At 63.0% G+C, this 21505-nt stretch overlaps 4 protein-coding genes across 4 annotated transcripts; 3 read left to right on the top strand and 1 right to left on the bottom strand.

The window, feature by feature from the left end:
- Positions 1 to 1917: 1917 nt before the first annotated feature.
- Positions 1918 to 10285, bottom strand: MNEG_0272 (hypothetical protein; the record flags this gene model as incomplete). Its single annotated transcript, XM_014051245.1, has 13 exons — positions 1918 to 2139; positions 2321 to 3180; positions 3465 to 3658; positions 4148 to 5331; positions 6195 to 6747; positions 7004 to 7126; positions 7272 to 7426; positions 7616 to 7766; positions 7912 to 8063; positions 8287 to 8544; positions 9038 to 9359; positions 9577 to 10019; positions 10160 to 10285. The coding sequence occupies 13 exons, from the start codon at positions 10283 to 10285 to the stop codon at positions 1918 to 1920; spliced, it is 4743 nt and encodes a 1580-aa protein (XP_013906699.1).
- Positions 10286 to 12194: 1909 nt separating this feature from the next.
- Positions 12195 to 17686, top strand: MNEG_0271 (hyperpolarization activated cyclicnucleotide-gated potassium channel 4; the record flags this gene model as incomplete). The annotated part of the gene is made up of 11 exons (XM_014051244.1): positions 12195 to 12566; positions 13660 to 13808; positions 14017 to 14200; positions 14444 to 14520; positions 14789 to 14899; positions 15282 to 15399; positions 15609 to 15752; positions 16008 to 16119; positions 16511 to 16638; positions 16893 to 17075; positions 17363 to 17686. 11 exons carry the CDS (start codon positions 12195 to 12197, stop codon positions 17684 to 17686), a joined length of 1902 nt encoding a protein of 633 aa, XP_013906698.1.
- An 804-nt stretch (positions 17687 to 18490) lies between these two features.
- MNEG_0270 (hypothetical protein) lies at positions 18491 to 19474 on the top strand (the record flags this gene model as incomplete). Its single annotated transcript, XM_014051243.1, has 1 exon — positions 18491 to 19474. One exon carries the CDS (start codon positions 18491 to 18493, stop codon positions 19472 to 19474), a length of 984 nt encoding a protein of 327 aa, XP_013906697.1.
- Positions 19475 to 20526: 1052 nt separating this feature from the next.
- MNEG_0269 (hypothetical protein) lies at positions 20527 to 21358 on the top strand (the record flags this gene model as incomplete). The annotated part of the gene is made up of 3 exons (XM_014051242.1): positions 20527 to 20598; positions 20801 to 20935; positions 21299 to 21358. 3 exons carry the CDS (start codon positions 20527 to 20529, stop codon positions 21356 to 21358), a joined length of 267 nt encoding a protein of 88 aa, XP_013906696.1.
- Between the last annotated feature and the right edge of the window lie 147 nt (positions 21359 to 21505).

The following is a 21505-nucleotide window of genomic DNA, read 5'->3' as shown; positions in this document are numbered from 1 at the left end:
TCTGGCCTTTTGCGTATGAAGGCTGGAACGATGAACCAAGGCATCTGCGCTGGCCCAGCAGCATCGCGGGGCGACGGACGGCGAGTTGACTCTGGATCTCACAGACGTGCGAACGAAGCACGGACATCGCCCCGACTGCACCACGTGGACGACACGATGACTGAAATACTTAGCAGTTTTTGAGACCATATCATGATCCTAAGTGGCATGCAAGCATCGGACATCTGTTGTTTGTGCGTCAGCGTGTCGCTCCAAGCTGCGACACCTGCCATGGACAACGGTTGTCCGCGCACTCGCACACATAACCGCCGCGATGCGCGAGGACCTCTCTCTGTCATCAAACATCAAGATTTTATGATAACTTGCTACACTCGATCTACCAGCAGCCACGCGGCAAAACCCACGTTGCCAGGCCGCTTCCTTTTGTGTCCCCAACTAGAGCGCCCCGACCCAACCGCCTCTGAGGTGGTCGCCTCCGCCGACTGCAAATGGCCCTGCACCCCATACGGTGGCCTTTGATCTTTGGCGACTGCTGAAGCTCTACCAAACAAGCATGTGATGGCTTTTGACTATGCTCGATGACGCCTGTCAATTTGGGCAACTCTCTTGTCAAAGTCTGGCAAGCCATCTCTGGTGTTGTGTGCCTATTGAATAGCCACGACCAGGTGCCTGGCACGCGTTTCTGCGGCTAGGATATCTGGGAGGAGGCGCTTCAAGAGGCGCAGCCTGGACTGCGCCACTTGCGGCTGTTGTTGATATGCAGGCAAGTTGCACACGAGCCCCCCCACGGTACCCTTGGGACCACTGAAATGAAATCATGATGATCACAGCTGCATTGCGCCCTTTGAAGTATTTGTGCGCCGTGCCTTGCCCTGGTTCAATTGGGAATGTCAGGGCTGCGACACCCTGTGCGGCACGCGCGAGTCACAGGCCTGGCTGCTCCCCATCCATTCCACAAAACCACCGTGCAGCCATTTTCACAGCAACCCAACCCCCATGCATGAAACCTGCTGTTCCCGTGTCGTTCTGTGCCCCGCCCTGTGTATACAAGCCGCCGCACGCGGAGGGGGCCACTTACACAAGGACCAGACGCCATAAGCCCTCGTACGTAGTGAGTAAAGGTCGGGCAGAGGGTTTGATCGCAGTCACTTGTGTGCCTGGGACTGTAATAATACGTGAAGGGGAATAGAGAGGTGTGATTCATATTGCTGCGCACCCCGTGGCTGGGAGGTAACGATGCAATGTGTACTGTAGACCAAAGAACTGATTTAGAAACCAGATGTTTGCACGTGCATAGCTGCATTTGTACTCTTTAAAGGCCCGGCAGCAAGCGTCGTCACGGTCTGTGTCAACATACGCCGCCGCGTGTGAGCGACAAACGCGTGGCCACGCCAGCAGGACTTCACATGGATTGCGGGCAAGAAGGATTGCACACCTGAGCGCCGTGTGTTGCAAACGGTCTGACTAGGATTGAAGGCGGGTGGGTGGGAAGATGGGCATGAGAAACCCACGTGTGAGTGAACTCAAACATCTGATGCGTCAACAAGGATGACCTGCCACCTGTAAATGCACAAGCCGCCACACCACAACCCTGCAGCGGCGAACCCGCGAGTCTTGCTAAGCAACGAAGTGCACGGTGTGCCAACCCAGCCAGTGAGCGAACAACACACGCAGTGCCCGCAAGAGGGGCGCGGCATGTGCCCCAGCCATCCAGTGAGGGCTGACAAAGCAGCAGCAGAACTGCTTCGGTTGCAATGCATGTAGGCTGCTGCCGGCGTGCAGATTCCCTTGGCCAAGACTGACAAGCCATAGAAGTGTGTTGTACTAAGGTCAGTGCTGAGCTGCAAGCCAGTGGTTGAGTGCTTGACGTTCAGCTTTCGTTGGCACTGCCACCACCTGCGCAGTGACGATGTCGAGTCATCCGATAGCGCGCAGCAAGTCCCGCAGAGCCGCAACTCGTCTGGTGCCCTCGTCTCCGCCCGCAGCCCGCAGCGCCAGGCTGGCCGCCGCAGCACTGTCCTGCGCAGAGCCCTTGTCGCCACCGCCCAGCACGGGCAGGCCCTCAAATGCGGCCATCATCAGATCCTCTACAAAGCTCTCCCCAAACGCCTCTGCCAGGTCAGCCTCAGCTGCAGCATCCTGGGGGGTTGGGTGCGCGGATGGCAGTGAGGCAGTTTTGATCGCCTTGGGTTAAAGAGAGGAGGACATGGAATGAACAACCCCTTCACATGACACGCAAGCAAAAGCGCGCTGCCACTGCGAGTACTCTTGAGTGGCACGAGATGCAAAGCCCTGCACCCCGGCAGCGCCCTCATCTCACCAGGTCCTCCCCAGTCAGCGCCTCCACCAGGGCAGGTGACGTCACCGCACCCACGCCCCCCGCAGCCAGCAGCCGCAGGACCGGCGCCAAAGCCGCAGCGCGGCGGCCTGCAGGCAGCAGGCACAGCAAATCAGCGGCCACCTGCTGCTGCTGCGCATGCGGCTGCTGCTGCTGCTGCTGCTGCTGCTGCTGCTGCTGCTGCTGCTGCTGCTGCTGCTGCTGCTGAGTGTTGAGACAGTTGCTACTTCCACCAGATGCAACTGCAATCGCCTGCTCCTTGGCACCAGAGATGAGCGGCGCGAGCAGCTTGACAGCTTCTGCAACGTCACCAGTCGCGGCCAGCACGGCAGCAGCTGCCGAGTAGATGCCGGCATCAGCGCGGGGCAGAGCTGGCCGCAGGGCGCCAACGCCTGCCGCACGTGGCGAGTGCGATGAAGCAGCAGCACCCCTGCGCTTGCCGCTGCCACCTGGCGAGCCGCCGCGCTGGACAGGTGAGGGGGCGTGAGGCTGCTGCTGCTGCCCGCCCCGCAGCTCGCATGTGGTCAGCAGCCGCTGAGCAGCGGCCGCCGCGCCCACCGGCGCGCTGGGCGCCCATGGAACGAGCGCGCGCAGGCCCTCTGCGGCCGCCTCTGAAGGCAGGACGGCCACCTGGCCCCCTGCTGACCACAGGGGATCGCTGTCAAGCAGCAGCGCCTCCACCGCCCGCACCGCGGCCGCGGCCGCCTCGCTGCTGTCAGCACCATTGGCCGCGCTGCTGGTAAGTGTGGCGAACAACGCGCGCCATGCGATGGGGGCGCCTGGCACCCAGGTGGTGCCAGTCGGGCAGAGGGACTGTGCCGTGCGCAGGATGGCGGCGGGAGCTGCGTTGTTGGAGGCGAGGGGCGACGGGAGGTTTGAATGTGCACCCATGCGCATGTGCGAGGGGATATGTGTGTGTAGCAATGACTGGATATGTTCATGGGCCTAGAAGGGGGACACCTGCACAAGGCCGCCAGATAGCTGCACTGTCGGAGCACCCCATGAATTCAGGTGGGGTGGCTGCTGCAGTGGTTGCTGCAACCATCCTTAAGAAGCCCAGAAAGCCCATACCAAACAAGCTGACGCAACCTTCTGGCCCTCACAGCCCCACAACCTCCATGCCCACCTGCAGACCCGGTCGCAACCTCAGCCCCCGCATCGTGCGCCGCCGCCAGCGCCGCCTCCAGCAGGCCCCCCTCCAGCTCAGGCTGACCGCCCGCATGCCGAAATTCCTGGTACATTTGAAGCGCCGCCTCCGACAGCCCCGCCGACGCGCACAGCAGCACTGCCAGCCGCCGCGCCGCCGCTTCCTCCTCCCGCCTGCAGCCGGCAGAAAATCGCAGCCAGTGCCCCGGCGACGCCTCGGCTGCGTCGGCGCAGGCGGCTGCAAGCTGCACCCTCAAGCCGGCGGCACGCTGAGCCACTGCCGCCCAGCCCGCTGTCAGCCGCTGCTGGTCCAGCGGCTCCGCCTCTGCTGCCGCCGCAGCCGCCGCTGCGGCAGCGCCGTCGGCACACGCGGCCTCTCCTGACATCAGCGGCGACGCCAGCGCAGCCAGCAGCGCTTCGGCGAGCGGCTGGCCCGCCGGGGCACTGCTGTCGTTGCTGCTACTGCTACGCTCTGCTGCTTGAATCGCTGCGGTCGCCTCTGACAGCAGCTGCTCTTGGGCCAGTAGTGCCAGCCGTGCGAATGCTGGGAAGCCGCCGCTGCAAAGCGCGAGGACTTGCCCCCACGTACCCTGTGGCAGCTGCCAGCCCGCCTCGACAATCGCCTTTGCCAAGTCTGCAGCCGCCCCCAGTGCCGCCGCTGACCTGGCGCCCGCATCCAGCTGTGAGAGCAGGTGCGCCGTCAGTGCCGCGTCGCTCAAGCTCAGCGCTGCTGCCGCCAAGCTGGTGCCCTCGGCTCCAGCCAGCAGCCCCAGCAGGCGCCCTGCCAGCGAGCCCGCGCCCGCCGTCGCCGCCGCGTCAGCCGCCGCGCGCAGCAATGGCGAAGGCACGTCGCTGACAGGCAGCGCCTCCCAGACCCCAACAAGCTGGGCCAGCAGGCTGGCGCCTGCACCACTCCCTGCTGCCGCTCCTGTGCCGCTGCCGCCGGCCTGCTGCACCAACTGCCACGCATTTTCGTGCTTGCCTTGTGCCGCAAATGCCGCCACGACAGCGCTCAAGCTGGCAGCACCTATTGCGCTGAGAGGCAGGCCGCCGCCTTGGGCGCTTGTGATAAATTGAAATGCAGCCACCACATCAGCGGCAGCAGTGGTCGAATTGTCCTCAGCCACCAGCTGCAGCAGCGCCGCCGCCGCCGCATGGGGAAGCGCCACCGGCGCGCCCGGCAGCGGCCGCCTGCGCCGCAGGCGCGCCTCCGCCGCGGGCCCCGCGCCGCCTGCCAAGCTGGGGGGCAGCGTGCCATCGCGCGCCAGCTGCAGCAGGCCGAGGGCCCACCGCGTTCGCAGCCTGGTATCCGGCAGCAGCGCCGCGCGGGAAGCCAGGGCGCCCACAGCACGGCCGCAGGGCGCAGGCCCGAGCGCGCCGTTGCTCCAGGCCACGCGCAGCAGCAGCGTGGCCACCGCGAGCCTGTCTGCAGCGCAGGCCCCACAAATCAGCGCCTCCGCCAGCGGCGCGGCGGCAAAGGGGTCGCCGCACACAAGGTGCAGTACCTCGGCCAACTGCAGCCATGATACTGGCGAACGCAGTAGCACCTCAGCCACGACTTGGCTCGGTGCGGCGCCAAGCAATGCATACGATGCTGCAAGGCCCCTGACCATGCTCATGTAGCCACGCCACCACTGCTGCTGCTGCCGCTGCTGCTGCTCCTGCTCCTGCTGCTGCTCCTGCTCCTGCTCCCGCTCCTGCTCCTGCTCCTGCTCCTGCTCCTGCTCCTGCTCCTGCTCCTGCTCCTGCTCCTGCTCCTCCTCCGCCTGCTGCTGCTGCTGTTGTTGCTGCTGCTCAACCCACCCCAAAAACAGCTCGTCCAGGGTGGCCGCCGCCTGGGCTGAGGCCTCTGCATTCCTCCAGGCATTGACCGACTTGCAGGCACCCCACACGCTGTGTGGTTCCTCATCTCCCCATGCACGCCGGAGCACCGTCGCCACGGCCGCTGGCGGCAGCGGCCCTGGCAGCACGCGCATGCAGTGCAGCGCACGATCAAGCCCATCTGACAATGCGCACAGCCGCGTCACTGCCTCTGACAGCAGCTGCAGCTCTGCAGGCGGCGGCACGGGGCGCCTGCCCTCTTCGCTGACACTAGCCTCAGCTGAAGCGGCAGCAGCAGCAGTCCCGCCGCCAAGCGTCGTGGCAAGGAGTGTGAGCCCGACTGAGTCGCCATCGTCGCCGAGCTTTGCAATCCAAGCTGCAGACGCGGTCGCCCTCAGGCGCGGCACGAGGCTGGCGCGGAGGGCGGGGTCCGCGCCGGTAATGGGCGCGCTGGGCGGGCGCCTAAGGAAGGCCTGCAGGCGAGGAGTGTCCGCATCGGATGAGGGTGCGCAAGCCAACGCGCAAAAAAGCACCGTTTGGACCCAGCAGGCGCCATGACAGTGATGTGAAGCGCACACGCTTGCAAAAACGCTTGCCTTTACCAGCACGCATGAATGCAGGCTTGCTCGCGCTCATGCACGCCCGCATGCATGCATGTGCACGTACGGGCGCGCGTGCGTGTGTACACGCGCGTGTGTTGTGTGCCTGTGTGCGCGCGCGCGCGCGCGTGTGCATGTGTGCACGCACAAAGGGAGAAAACGAGAGGGAAATCCACACGCACACACGTGCGCAGGTGCGTGCATGCACAGGCACGTGCACGCATGCTGCTGCACCCTAGGCCCTTCACGCGGACTAGACGCCGGCTGACAACGCACGTCAAACTGCTTACCAAGATGTCGCGCAGCTTGCAGCCCTCGCCTGGCTTCAACATGGATTTGTACAGATGCCCAAACTGCACACTGCTGGAAAGCGGCCCGTGCTGCAGCAAGAGATCCAAGCGCCCGAATTTATGACGCTCTGCAAGGATGGCAGCTGCCATGTCCAGGATGGTCATGCACGCGCCGAAGCCCGCAGCTCGCGCCTCGTCGAGCTTGGGGCCGCGCGCGGCAGCGGCGGTGACCGCCCCGTGCGCGGCGTCAAAGGCCACGAGGCATTCGTCCAGGGATAAGCACAAATTGAGGTTGGCGAACGATACATAGCACTGCAGCATGAGCCGCTCCGACTTGCTGAGGCCGCCGGCAGCCATGTCCGTCTGCAGCGCAGCCTTGGCGGCGTGGACAAGCCACGACACGCCCGGGGCGCCAGCGCTGCTGGCGGAGATCGCGCCCGCCTCGAAAACACCCGTGCTGATGAGGCACCGCGCCTTGATGATGGGATCCCTCAGCTGGAACGGCAGCGTCGAAAATGCTAGCGCCTCGCACGCGCCCGCGTGCAGTCCGCCACTGGTCACCGCGCCGCCAGGCTCGAAATGCTTCGGTCGCAACAATGTTTTCGACGCGTGATGCATGAAGAGGGGCACCTGCATCTGCAGTCCTGCGCGCGGCTCCAAGACCCATCTGCGACCCCAAAGGACGACAGCGTTGGGAAGGTGCGCGTACCGTATTGCACAGACGGGCGACATACAAGATGCTAAAGGACGTCAGGGCCTGCGCATGCACGCATAAACCAGCTCGGGAGGGAGGTGGGCAACAAACGCACCCGGCCTTGTCAGCTGACAGGGGCGAGGAGGCGGGCGTGGGTCGCAGCAGCCGCGCGGCCAGGGCTTCATGGCAGCCGTTGCTGTACTGCCGCACGTCCACCTCAGCGGCGATGTACTGCCACCTGGGGGATAGGATTGAACATGCACGCATCCCGGTAAGGCAGCCGCGCCCCTGGCCGTCAGAGGGCGGTGCCGGCCTGACGTTGCAGTATGAAGCTGCTACCGCCCGAAAGCGCCGCAGCCATGAGCATGAGGGCAGGACCTCACCAGGGGTCCTCCCCCGGGCCAGGGGTTTCGGTGTCGCCGCAGCAGAACCTGTAGTAAAATTCCATGACGCGGCTGTCTGGAGATGATGCGCCAAGGAACTTGCTTACTGAAAATGACGAGGGGAAGCTCTGGTGGGAGCCCAGACCAGCCGGCACCTGCACGAACGAGGCCAGGTGTGGCCGCGCTAACGTCGGGCAGCCTGCAAGAACTTTCAGATCTGAGATTCAAGTGGCAGCTGGCACAGGAAGCTTGTGAACACGTATGAACGCATGGTACACGGTCGCAGTAAGAACCACATCCCAGCAGCCAAGGCGTATCAGACCTCCCTGCAGCCCTCGACACACCCCAGGGAGAGCCGGGCGCCAGGAGCGCCCCTCCACCGCCCACAGCGTGGCCGCCCAGGCCGCCTCCCCCAGCGCCCCGCCCTGGGGCCCCGCTGCGCCCGCCTCCTCGAGCTGCAGCACCATGAAGCGCTGCACCAGGCACTGGTAGCGCCTGGGCGGGAGAGAAAGTGATGTTTAGGAGGAGTCGGTGTGTTTGAAGCTGAGAGCAGGGAGGGGATGGTCAGCGCATCTCGGACTGGTGGGGATGCAGTGATCACTCAAAACAGGCACTTTTTGCTGGATCACCAATGCTTCACCGAGAGCAAGAGCATGCCAGCACGCGCCTGAGCAGCCACACGGCGTGGCTGACGCCCAGCAGCTGCTGGGGGTCGTGGCCCTCCCCAGCTAGCTGCATCATGTCGCGCCACATGAAGAAGAAGGGGCGGCAGGCGCTGTTCTGGTGCACCTCCTGGAGGAAGGATTACAACGGGTGTTGAAATGGGGTTTGCATGTGCTTGACACCCGTGTGTGGGAATTCGCCCCGGGCAAAGGGGTTGATTGACAGTTCAAGTCGAACGCTACGACTAGCAGCTCAGCATAAGACGTGATGCAATATCACCATGTCAGCGTCGCCCCAAGGGTCGCCACTGTCAGGCCGTGCTGCCTGTTGCAGGCAGCTCTCAGCAGCTCACCGGTATGCCGTCGCCATCCTGGCCAGCTGTGGTGGCCGCAAACCAAGTGAGCAGCGCCCGCCGCGCCCATCCAAGCGCGGCGTCAACATCCCCCCGGTGGTGGTGGTATTCGGACAATGTGCACAGGGCATCAAAGGTAACAAGGGAGCACAGCTGTTCTGCGTGTGTCAATCCCAACGGTCTCTCAACGCGCCAGTCGCCGGGCTGCTTCACCAAGCGGTCGCAGCTCTCCATCAGCGTGGCAAGTTTAACCATCGCCTGCGGCACGTGCACAATTGTCAAGCAACAGCACACAGAGCAATGGGGAACGGGAAAGCACAGCAGACATAACCCAGAGCGGACTCGCTCCGCACCGTTGATTCCCAGGCACCCAGCCAAACGTACCGCTTCATCATCAGGGGCCACACAGGATGGATCCAAGGCCAGAAGGGTGCTCAGGGCCTGCCCTGCGGCCCACAACAGAGTCGGCTGGAGGTTCACCACCATGGGTGTTGACTGGGCTACTTGACCCAACACGTCCGCCACCTGGTGCGAACCAGGGTGCATGTATGGGCGACAGACGGTTATGGCGAAAGCCCCGGCCAAAGAAATATGGTACATGCCACTCAAAGTACATTCCAAGCAGTTGGAGCGTCACAACGCAGTGGGTGATGCAAGCAAACGGCTTCGACGGCCAAGTCAGCCCGCAACCAGCAAAATGAATGTGCGCGCCGCACGGGCGAGGGAAAAGGCACATGAGCTTGCGGCGCACCTGACGGAGCTGCACATCAGCCGTGCATGTAACAAAATTGCAGCTGCCGCCACCGTCGCGCACCACGCCTAGCAGCACTTTACGCCAGGAAAGCGCCGCCGCTGCGCCCACTGTCTCTGCAGCCAAGGCCTGGAGCAGCCGCGCCTGTGCCCCGGACCCTTCACTCATGAGGAGTAGGTGGGCCACGCCCGGCTGCATTGCCGACCAATCACAAGCCGTTGCGATGTGCTGCTGTGGCGTGGTGCCAAAAGGCGACGCACCCTCGAGGCAAGCGGCAAAAACCCAAGCATGCAAGAGTCCGGACGTAAAAATGAGCGCATGCCTGCGCAAGCGCGCGATGCGGCAGATTGCGAGCGGTCGGTGCAGGGTTGAGGTGTCACATTTGTTGATGGGTGCAGAGATGCACGCTGACGACCCAGAACGCTGACGACCCAGAACTGTGTCAGCCGTCAGACACAAACATCTATTGCTGGATTGACACACGTAAGCCGCCATGCCCAATGCCCGACAGCCTGTGCGCGGGTGCCCTGCCCACCGACCTGATGCCTTCGGCAGGCAGGAAGCAGTCCGGCATCTCCTGCAGCGCCGCCATCAACCGGCCTTCCAGCGCGGCTGCCAGGGACAAAGACAGCAGCTGAGCGCTCCCGCTGCCTGCCTGCATCCCAAACAGCGTCAGCGGGTCGCAGAGCAGGATGGCGCCACCGATGCTGATGTTGTCCAGCCCTGCCTTGTCGAGCTCCTCAAAAAAATCTGTGACAAAGCGGTAGGCCGCAGAGCCGCCGTTGCTCCCCTCGCCGCCGCCGCCGCCCCCGTCCCCTTCCAGGCCTGTGCTGCTGCCCGCAGTGGCGACCGCATCGCAGCCGTCAGCCAAGAAGGCGTTGGCGCGCCGCTGTAGGTCGGCGTAGGAGTCCAGCACGGCGGCGCCGCGGTCGTCGATCAGGCCGCGGGACAGCAGGCTTTCACGCAGGGCGGTGCCGCGATCCTGCAGCTCAGCGGCGAGGGCACGGATGTCCTCAGGGCCCGGCCCATCTCCTGGGGCTTCGCAGTCTGGTGCCGCTGGTTCACCAGCCTCGGCTGCGTCGCTGGCCCCTGCATGCCGCGGCTGGCTCGCGGGCTGCCCACATGGCGCCTCGCTTGGCCCTGGGCTGCCGAGGCCGCCGCCTGGCTCAGCGGCAGAGGCACCAACGGGCTCGCCATTGGAGCGGGCGACGCAGCGGCGCGGTTCGTCGGGCGGTGGCGCGCCTCCATAGGCTCCGGTCGTTTGCTCGTGAAGGCTGACACGACAAAGCTGGACATCTACGCTGGCTCAGCAGCATCGTGGGGCGACAGACAGCGAGATGACTCTGAATCTCTCACCCACGGTGCGAACCAAGCACGAGTCTCGCAGCGCAGACTGTACGACGTGGACACGATACGATATACCTCCAATAACTCGTGTAGTCTTGCGAACACCTCATGATCCTAAGTGGCAGGCAAGCAGACAGCGGGTGTGTGTGTCATCTGGTCACTCCTCTCATCCTCGACACTAGGCGTGGGCCGCGGTTGTCCTCGCACTCGCATACGGTACATACTTGCCGCCATGCGCTAGGACCTCAAGTTGTGACCATAAAACAACGCTTATAGACACTCGGCTGCACGAGCAGCCACGCACCAAGGCCCACCAGGCCGCGTGCTGCGTCCCTGACTAGACCGCCCCTGACCTGCTGACCGCCACTGACTCGGCCGCCTCCACTGATTGCCTGTGGACCTGCATTCCGGTGCGGCAGACCTGTATTCTTGACTGATTCCAGTCAAGCAACATGCGCGCTTGGAGGCCGCCTTCTGAAGAGGCAGCCATAGGCACAAATAAACGAAATTTGGCGCAGGCATTTTGAGTATGCTTGCCGCTGATCGCCTTTGGTAGCTTGCACGCCCCCCAAGTCCCGTGCTCCGTTCAGGCAATGCACTCCGCTCCTGCTTATGCTATGGCGCTGCGCCGCTAAAGCTGCTTCGTTTGCCTTTTGCAAGGCACGGCTAGGTCCACCCGGCGTCAATGGCAGCGCGTGGAGCCTGGAGGGAGGGGGGGCTGGAAGTTGTTGCCGACGGGTGCAGGTGGGGTGTCAGCCGCTGCTGGCCCAACCCTCGCTTGTTCCTGCACTGAGAGAAGCGGCCTGCTGATTACGCCATCGGCGCTGCCGCCCCACCTCCCTCCCCCCCAGCTCCTGGTGACCGATCTTGCTTTTGGGCTGGAAGGCTCACTGTTGCTGGCCAACCCGGCCAGCACCCCAAGCACAAGTGGGCCCAGATGGTGCCGCCCCTCGCCTTGTAGCCCTGTGGTTCGCCCTGCATGTGGTCTGCAGCGCTGTACCGCACCCGTGGGACATTGCCTGCCCTGCAGGTCGCCTTCCTGCGCTCGCCACACGGGGGCTTTGAGTGAGGGTATGCACAACATTCTTGCGCATGCCTGGGCCTCAGGTGCTGCAGGGTGAGGGATGCAAGACACAGTCCCAGCAGCAGCAACGGGAGGGCTGTGGGCCCCTTCTTGTGCAATGCTGCGCTTAGAATCAAACCATCTCGTAGGCTATGGCACCTGCCAACCCGTCCTGGTGAATCTTTCTCTGCAGTCCAAGCCAGCATGTATGAAGGTGAAAGCGGTCAACCCGTATCCCACCACCTGGCCCCCCAGCCGCGCTGCAGCGTGTCGCTCCGCGACGTGCATGATGGTGTTCGAAACAATATGGCGCTTCTACAGTACAGTCCACAAGCTCGCCCGTAGACGCCAAATAGAGTAGCCCAAAGCGCAACGCTCACCTTCCCACCAGCTGCTGGCCCCCCCTTTCAAGTGTGTGTCGTGAACGCATCACGATCAGCCCTATGTGCCTCTCGGCTAAAGGGGTTACACCAAGCGTCCGCAGCCACTTCAGCGTTACATTGTGTGTGTCTGTTGAACCGATATCCTGTAGCAATCATGCAGCTGGACGGCGCAACGATCTCGCCAATGACCCGGAAACACTGGCGCTCATTCTCCCCTACAGCAGACGACTCGAGAATATGCTCGTAATGGCAGCGTAGCTTGCATTACTAGCAGGACATATACTGCGCTGGACGGCGTGTGCCGCCCGCAGTGCCGCCAGTCAGAGCCCAGCAGCAGGGACATCACCAGCGCGCAGCAGCATCAATGGCGCCGCGGATGGGGCGGCCAAGCCTTCAGGCGCAGCGGCGCCTGGTGCATGCGCTCTCGTCGCGCGTCCCCATGTGGGAGGAGCAAGACCACCATCGCATACTGGAGCGCGCAGGCAGCATGCCAGATCCTGTCGACGCTGCGCCCGACCACCACCACGACGGCGACGGCGGCGATGACGGGGCCGGCGGCAGCCCCAGCGGCGGCGGTGTCGGGGAGGACTATGCTTTGAGCGCGACGTGGCGGCGCGACCCGCGGCGGCAGCTGCGCCTGCTGCAGGAGGCGCTGTGCCCGCTGACGTTCACGTCGGGCGACCTGCGGCCGCACTCGCAGCCCAAGGCGCGGGAGCTTTACGAGACGCTGCTGCAGGTGCGCTCGCCGCACACGCAAGCAGGTGGTGCACACAAGCACGGGTGCGAGTACATTCACACACACAACACGACAGCACACACAAACACACACACACTTTTCGGCGCACTTGTGCATGCACACATCTGCACACAGTCATCCTCATATACACGTGTGCATGTGCACACATGCATACGTACAGCTGCTGCAGCCGTGTGTGTTGCGTTTTGCACACACGAAAGCACACGGCTGCCCTGCCTCCTCCTCCCCAACGCCCTCAACTGCCTCCCAAGGGTGCCCCGAAGGCTCCATGGTACATGATCAACCCCGATGGCCCTTTCAGACTCTTTTGGGACATTTTGATGCTCGTCTTCACTGCCGCGCTCATCATATACGTGCCGGCCCTGATCGCATTCTATGCGCCGGCGACAGAGTGTGTGTTCCTTTCAGGCCACCAGCCTGCGGCGGCGGCGGGGCCGCATGCGCCGCCGCAGCCGGCGATGAGCGTGCAGTTCCTGACGCTTACTAATGCAGCATTTATGGTGCGTCCGTCCGTGACACCTAAGGGGAGGCTCAGCGATGATCATGCGGATGGACGGGGGGAAGGGGTGTGAGTGGCCTCTTTTCTGTGGAGGCTTTGACCCACAAAGCCAGCTCGCCAGGAGGTCGAAGCGTCTGACCCGCGCTGCAGTGTGCGCAGCGGCGGGGTGCGCACTCCTCAAAAGTGTGCGGCCTGGGCCTGGCCGACAAACCGTTGGTTTTAATTACGACGGGAGCATTTGCAAGCCCAAACTCATCCCACCTCGTTCCACCCAATCCTATCCCATCGCAAACCATATTACTCCAAAGTTGGACATCGTACTCAACTTCCTGACTGGCGTCCGTCGCTTCAACAGAGAAACAGGCATGGTGCGTTCAACTGGTTGCTGCCTCAGTCGGCGCGATCGCGCCTGCGCGCTTTTGCGAGGCTCCGCTTCTTGCAAGCTGCCTCGTCTTAGCCGCCTAAGTTTTGACACCGATGCGACGCAGCCCCGACTTCAGCGCCCTTGAGAGAATGCTGTGACCATTCCACGACGCCTCGTTTTATGGTCTTTCCCCGTCACCACCTTGACAGGTGGAGTACTCTTATGACTTCAAGATCGTCTTCTTGACTTACGCCAAGGGGTGGCTGCTCCTGGACGTTGTGTCCACGCTGCCCCTTGAGTGCATCGTGCTGGCAGCAGACCGCAGCCTGGACAGCTTCAACGCTGGATACCTCAACAGGTGATGTCATCCTGATGTCATCGCATGACGGCATTCCAACGAGGGCTGCTGTTGCTGCTGGCCATGCTGGCTGTCACAATCTCCAGCAAGTTCGAGCTAAGGCTTCACACGTGCTGACAGCCGTTCCATCCTCTGTCGGCGTCAATGCTGCTCACCAGCCCTCCTTACATGATGTAGCTGCCACGATCTACCCTTTGCCGCCGCTCAGGATGCTCAAGGTCTTCGCCATCACCCGCCGCGCCCACGGCGACCCCTTCCGCGTCGTGAATCTGCTGCCGTTTTTTTCCAACAACTTTAACTACTCCATGCGGCTGGTGGTGATATCAGCGTCCCTGCTGCTGCTGTCGCTGCACTACTTTGCTTGTGCGCTGTGGCTCGTGCTGCGCGTGCAGGTGGGCGGCACCTGGCGTACCGCACTCCACCAAGACCCGCGTGCGGGCCTCAACCTGTCTGCTGTGTGCAATCTTAAACACAGGCCGGGCAGATCACCTGCCATATTTGTATTGGTACATAGGGATTCCATGGAAGCCGCATGCAGCCGCCGAACTTGCTTTGATTATTCCTTCGATTCGAATGCGGCTTTGGAGCAAAACGCTGACGCCGGCAACCCCCTTCCACCGCCTTGGCGTCTCCAGGGTTTCCCGCCCAAGACCTGGCCTGTGGAGCTGCAGCTGCTGGACGGGCCCGTTCACGTGTACGAGGCGTGGACCTGGTGGGTCGGTCGCGCTGCGCTGCTGCACGTCTGAGGCCCCTCGCCTTGGTGCAGTCAATTACAGCAGTGTGCCTGCCAAAGACTGATTGAGGCCCGTGTGCGTGTCTTTGTGGGGCATGACAGCATCTAAATGCAATGGACGCGCAGAACAAATATGCCCATCCACTCACAATCACTTGCACACACATCCTTGCATCAAGCAATCAAACAATCTCTCGACATCTCTTTGAGCGCGCGCACACACACAAAATGCAACGTGCACACACAGGGGAGTATTTTCCGTCACCAGCGCCATGATCGGCCTGGGTTATGGCTCATATCCGCCAGTGACATACGCAGAGGCGGTGCTCTGGACAATCGAGATGATAACCATGGCGGCGTGAGTTTGATCAAGTGAACCTGGCCCTTTGACCGTGGGTTGAGTGCTGTTTGAAACTGGATAAGGAGCTCAGCTGCAGGCTTCTCTCTGAGCATCTCGTTGCTTTCTGACCAGTTCGCTGGCAGGGTCCATGCCGGTGCTGTCCTTGGGCAACTGCAGCCCCAGCCGCATGCAGCGTATCCTCTGCTGGCATAGTGTGTCATCGGTCGATGTTCTTGATGCACTTTGCATACAACCCGCTGTGCCCGAGCTCCTTATACTTGTGCCACAGCGCACGCGATTTCCACAACATGGATTGCATGAGCGCCGCACGCCGTCCGTCCCCTTGCCACCACTTGAACACCCCTTGACACGGGCCGCCTGACCCCGTTGCCTACCCCAGGGGCTGGGCCACTGTCAATGGCTTCATCTTATCAGCAATCCTGGAGTTCCTGGCGGCGCAGGCCCGCCACAAAACGCTACTAATGCAGGCGAGGCACCCGCTGTGTTTCTCATACCCTGTCTTGCGCATGTTCGGTTGTCACCCCACAGCAGGGCGATTCCCGGCGTTTCCACAAAACGCGAGGCCCAGAGACCCTGGTGCGCTCTGCCGCCCTAGCTCCTCGGCGCCCGCGCCTGCCTGTGACACCTGGTGCTGATGCACGCTGGCTGCTCTCCCAACTGATACGCCCGGCTCGTGCCCCGCTCTCGCTCCCTGTCCCCGGCGCAGGCCCAAAGGGAGGTCGACCGCCGCGGCCTGCCGCCGCCGCTGAAGCAGGCGGTGATGTCATACCTGAAGCTGAAGCATCACGACGAGAACACGCAGGACAGCGGCGCATTCATGCAGGGCCTCGCCCCCGCGCTGCGGCTGCAGGTGCGGCTGACGGTCTCGTCGTGAAGACAAGCTTTCTCGCTCCGCCTCTGGCGCACGGGCCTCCTGACGGCCCCAAACTGACCAGCACCATTCTGCCGTGCTTTTCAGCTTCAAGAAACAAGGTGGCCTGCAATTGTGACACATCAAATTAACTCAATTCATTTGTCAAATTAAGCAATCGCTTCGTTGACAACCAACCCCTGCCGCCTGGAGTCCATTTATCCCTTCATCCCTTCGTCGCCCCCTCCCACCCAGGTCGCCCTCGCCAGCGTCAGCCAGGCGCTGTCCCGCCTGCCCGTCCTGCGCGACAGCCGGCAGCTGCTGCAGCGGACTGCGCTGCTCGTGGAACACCAGGTGGCGCCAGAAGGTGAGTGCGGTGATGTCAGCGCCTGGGGCTGTCGTCGTTGGTCGGCAGCCACTCACTGCAGTGCGTGCGGGTGAATGAGGGTTGCCTTGGATGTCGTTGTGCGGTGCGTGCTTGGTTGTTGTTAGAGGCTCGCAAGACGTCATCAGCGCCTTGCACTGATTGCTTGCCGCCGCTGCTCGTCCCCAAACGCCAGCTGGTCCAAGCGCGGCATATGTCTGCCGCAGGCTCGCTCAGAATGCCGCGAGCCACAGGTAGCTCCTTGAAACCTTGAGCGTCAGCCACCGCTGCACCGCCGTCCCACACCCCTGCCAACTGGCACCCACCCCAAACCCGATCTTTGCACCTTGACTCTCCGCACCTTGCTGACGGGTCGGCCCCTCCTCAATGGCAGGCCAGCTGATCGTGATCCCAGGAACATGCCACAAGCAGCTGTACTTCATCACCCGGGGCTATGCTGACGTGTACCTGGGGAAGCTGCTCGTCGACACCCTGGCGGCGGGCGACTCGTTCGGGGAGCCGGTGAGGGCGAGAGGGCGGGACGCGCAACCAACTTGTGTTGACTTTCGTGGGGTTGGGCGCCGCGCGAGTGCGGGGTCCTGTCCGTGCAGCAACACAAACAGGGCCTGGTTCCGGGCACGCGGCGCGCTTTAAATTGAGGTAACTGTTTTGGAGCGGAACCCCACGCGCTCACAAATCCTCACTGCGCGGGCGCCCATGGCCCGAGGGAAATATCAATTATTCGGTCTCATACCCGGCCCCGCCGACGACCGCAGGCGCTGCTGCCCGTCCCGCCGCTGGCAGAGCTGCCGCCGCGGCTGGCGGCGCTATGGGGCCGCGAGTCTGGTTTCAGCGCGCGGGCATGGCCGTGCCTGTACTGCATACGCGCGCTGTCGGCTTGCAGCCTGCTGGTACTGGACGCAGAAGCGTTTGCAGAGCTGCTACAAGAGTACGGCTGGGTGAGTGACAGATCACAGATTGCAGATCGCAGATCGCAGATCGCATATTGCAGGTTGCACCTGCATGCAGATGACAATCTCTGACCAATGGAAGTCACCACCATGGGTTGCGCAATGTGGTGGCGTGAGCTGGACAGAAGGGTGTGATCCTGTGCAGACGCACATGCTATCCTGTGGGCGCGTCAGCTGGCAGCCGTCATTAGAGACTTTGCTTATGTCTTGTTTCTTCCCATCCAAAATTGCACATTTCATGTATGCACGTGCACCTCCCAAATGCCCCATGTCAGGCGGAGGAGCGGATGCGGCAGCTGGGCCGGCGCCACGCGGCTGTGCTGGATTCGCTGCCAATGCTAGACGAAATCTGGGCGGCAGCTGCAGGGGCAGATCCGAACCGGGACCCGGCTGCTGATGTCATGTCTCGCAACATGCGTGCAAATGCCAGGCGAGGTGCGGAGGGCGCCAAGGAGGCCGCCACGAAGGCATACCGCGCGGCCGCAGCGGCACTGGCGCGTCCGGGAGCCCCGGTGGGGCCCAGTGGTGGTGGATGGAGGACACACGGCGGCGGCGGCGGCCGCGGCAGCAGCGGCGGCGAGGCAGGGGCGGATGTGTAGGGCTTGGCCAGGATTTGCATACACTGGTAATCTCTGCCGTCATGGCGCCTTGCCGCTTTGCTCCAGAGATATGGTGTATCACTGTGTTATCGTATGCTTTAAAGGCTGGTATTCCACAAGCATTCTTTCTTTCTGGCAGCTCGCACACAGATAAGAGAGCAAAGCCATGGGCAGGCTTAGTGTTTGCAGGTCACCTTGCAATATCCGACGCCGTGGCAGCAAGCATGCAGGCGCATGCTGTCAGCCATGCATCATCTTTATGCAGAGGGGTGGCTGCACCCAATTTGCTTGTGCATGTCTGGCATTGCATCACGTTGGGGTGTCACCGCTGGTCAAGATCGGCGATTCAGGGGCACCAGTGGCACAGCCAACGGGCCACCAACACCTGTCTGTTCGCACGCCGCAGAGCCGACAGGGATGTACCGTAGCATGTCATCATAAGTGAAATTTCCATACACGTCGTGTTGTCTTCTGTGCAAGCACAGCGTGAGAAAATGTCGGTGACATCGTGATCTACGCCGGACAGGGTCAAGGCGCGAGCAGCATATCAAATAGAATACAAGGTCATTGGAAGGGTGGAAGGGGAAAGCACGGCTATGCAGTGGTTGCGGCATCCGCGCATCGGCGGGTCAACATGTCAGTATTGCGCTTGTGTGTGCGCCTGCTGCACTACAGACGCGCACATGCAGCCATCCAACGGCAGCCTCAGCCCCATCTCCTGCACCCGTACCACCTTCCCTCCAGGTTCCAGAACGCCGCACAACAAGGGCCAAGCTGGCCCCGCTGGAGGTGCACGTTGATATCATGGGGCTCGTGTTTGAGCGCCTGCCGCCCGTGGAGCAGTGCACCACGATCGCGCGGCTCGCGCACCGCTGGAGGGCATGGGCGGAGCCAAGACGCGCCGCCGCGCGGGCGCGGGCCCTGCCTGTGTCGCGATTCGTCGCCGGGCTCGCCGCGACCAGCGCAGCCGTGGGCCCCATGCCGCCCGCGTGGAGCGTTCGCGAGGCGTGGCCGCGGCTCACCCCCAGCCAGCGGACGATCGCGGCGCTGCGCGCGGCGGCCGCCGGCGACTTGGCAGAGCTGCGTTGGATGCTGGGGCCGGGCCGCTGCCCGAGAAGTGCGAGCATTTGCGAGGCGGCTGCGATTGGGGGGCACCTGGACGCCTTGGTTTATGCCCGCGAGGCCGGCTGCCCCTGGGATGTAGCGACGTGCCGGCAGGCCGCGGAGAACGGCCACCTCAACGTGCTCCGCTACGCGCACCAAGCTGGCTGCCGCTGGGACGCGTTGGTGTGCCAGTTGGCGGCGACACACGGCCATGTCGACGTCCTTCGCTACGCGCACGAGCACGGCTGCCCATGGAACGTGTCCACGTGCGACGGCGCGGCCCGCAATGGCCATGTGGCGGCGTTGGGATACGCTCACGAGCACGGCTGCCCCTGGGACCACCGGACGTGCATGGCCGCGGCGGAGGGCGGACACCTGGCAGCCCTGCGGTACGCCCGAGAGGCTGGCTGCCCCTGGAAGGGGTACACATGCTGGCTGGCCGCCGAGAACGGCCACCTGGACGTGCTGCGCTATGCGCACGAGCACGGCTGCCCCTGGGACGAGAAGACGTGCGCCGCGGCGGCGGGGGGCGGGCACCTGCGCGTGCTGCGCTACGCGCGCGGCGCGGGCTGCCCCTGGGACGCGGCCGCGTGCCGCCGGCTCGCGCAGTTTGGGGGTTTCATTGATATCGTCGAGTGGATTGATGGGCAGGAGGGCGGCCTGAAGCAGGAGGAGGTGCCTTGAGGGCGGCCTCACAATACAGCGCCTGGCGTCGTCCGCAGCCCTTGCTGGTCTTGTGGGTCGCAGCCTTCACTGTTTTGGTGGTACGCTGCACGTCAGATGGGTCGTGTGTCTGCGCATGCAAGTGAACAGCATCTGTGAATGGGAAGGAGTGCTGCATGTCTGTGTTTAGTGGCCCATGTGGCACTGAACCTTGGGCTTTCACACAGCTCGGCCCCTGGCGCCCACAGCCGGCATGGACAGCGAGTCAATGAGTCAACACTTGGTTCATAGATGGGTGTGAGCAGGGGGGTCATCATGCCAAGGGATAAGCGGTACATGTACTGCACAAATGACCACGTTGCAAGAGCTTGTCACCTCTGAAGCGGTCGCGTAATCACAAGGCCAGTCTCCGGGATCCATCCAGAGACTGCTGATGAAAGATCGAGCCCGTTGTTTCATCAGTGGATTTATGATACTTCTTGCAAACTATCACGTTGCAACTGTTTCAGTTTTCTTCCTCCGCTGCTGCGTATTTTCTACATCACTTCTCTCATCAGACAGCGCAGCAACGACATGATGCTGCAGACCTCATTCAAGGCGGTCGCGCCTACTGGAACGATCACCAGGCGTTCCTTGCCGGCGGTCGGGGCTCGCGTGCAGCGTGCGCGCCGCGTCGTCGCAGCAGCGGTGAGGGGTGGTGTGTCACGCCCGCTCACAGCGGCGCCCACCCATCGGTGGCACCTATGTGGGTCTGCGAAGCGACCAAATGCAGGTTTTAATTCCACTTGTAACGATGTATCGCCTCCCGTCGGGATGGGTGTTGGCAGCGATGGCGCAACGCGTCGGCGCGCACGAGCAATGCACCACCCCACGCGTTGGCACCACTCCATGTCTGCGCGCAGGGCGATGGCAATGGCAACGGTACAAAAGACCCGAAGACTGAGAAGAAAATCGAAGAATTCATGGCTGCCCTGCAAAAGGTGCAATCTGACGGGGTGGCGTTTTGAAGGCAGGGGGAGCTGCGAGGCACCCCCTGCGGCGAGCCGCCGGCGCCGCCGTCTCAACGGGTGGCAATGGGCGAGGCGGTGGCGAGAGCAGCGGCAGGCGCCGGCAGCCCTTACAGCATCAGCGGCGTCGGCGGTGCGGTGCGGCGCGGTGCGTGTCAGCGCAGAGCGGCCGGCGTTCCTACCGGCGCATGGCTAGCAAGATTCCACCACCACCACCACACCACCTCCCCAACTGACCACCGGCCGGACCCAATGTATCAGTGATGTCCACAAATGTTCTTTCACACGCAACCCCATACAACGGATATCATTCCGACTCATCATATCACATATAATGTAGGGCGGCATCAAGAAGGAGGTGGCGCAGCAGGTCGTGAAGAAGTGGGAGGAGGCCGGCGTTGCGGATGACCCTGGGGCGCTGCAGAAGCTCTTCCTCAAGCAGTCGGCTGTGCCCATCTTCGGAACAGTCCTGCAGGTGATGTGCGGACGAGCTCGCAGGCGCTGGGGGGCAGGGACTCGGGCAGGGCAAGGGCAAGGGCGGGGCTGCAGGCGCGGGCGGGATCGGCGCAGAGGCCGCGTTGGCGGCGATTTGCAGGGGTGTAGAATCCGTTGCGGCCGACGCGTCGGCGGCGGCGCGGGGGGAACGGGGCGGACAGGGCCGTGCCAAGAGGGGTCGGGGCGGGGCGCAAGGGCGCCCTGGGGCCCACAGCTCCTATGCTTGTGTTTCACCGCCCGAACTGGGCGGCATGGTTGGCCCGCCGCGCAAGTGACCGCATCTCATCCGCTGCATGTTAGGCATAACCCTTCTCTTGCCAATCTCTGACGCCCTGCTTTACAGACCCTGATTGATGCGGCTGCAACCTACTCAATCTGGACCAGCGCCCTATATTTCTCGTGAGCCCTTGAGATCCTGGATTGATGTTTGTTTCCGGATGCATCTTTAGCCCTGTGTCAGCAGGAGAACTGCACATGCATGGCCCTGGAATTCTGGTGCCATGCAAGGCAGGGGCGGTTGTCTGCCGCCCGCAGACAGGGCTGCACGCGT

Source organism: Monoraphidium neglectum, assembly GCF_000611645.1.
Source record: "Monoraphidium neglectum strain SAG 48.87 unplaced genomic scaffold scaffold00019, whole genome shotgun sequence".
NCBI lineage: Eukaryota > Viridiplantae > Chlorophyta > Chlorophyceae > Sphaeropleales > Selenastraceae > Monoraphidium > Monoraphidium neglectum.
Note: the sequence above shows the minus strand (reverse complement) of the source record. Positions and strands in the feature narration are given on the sequence as shown.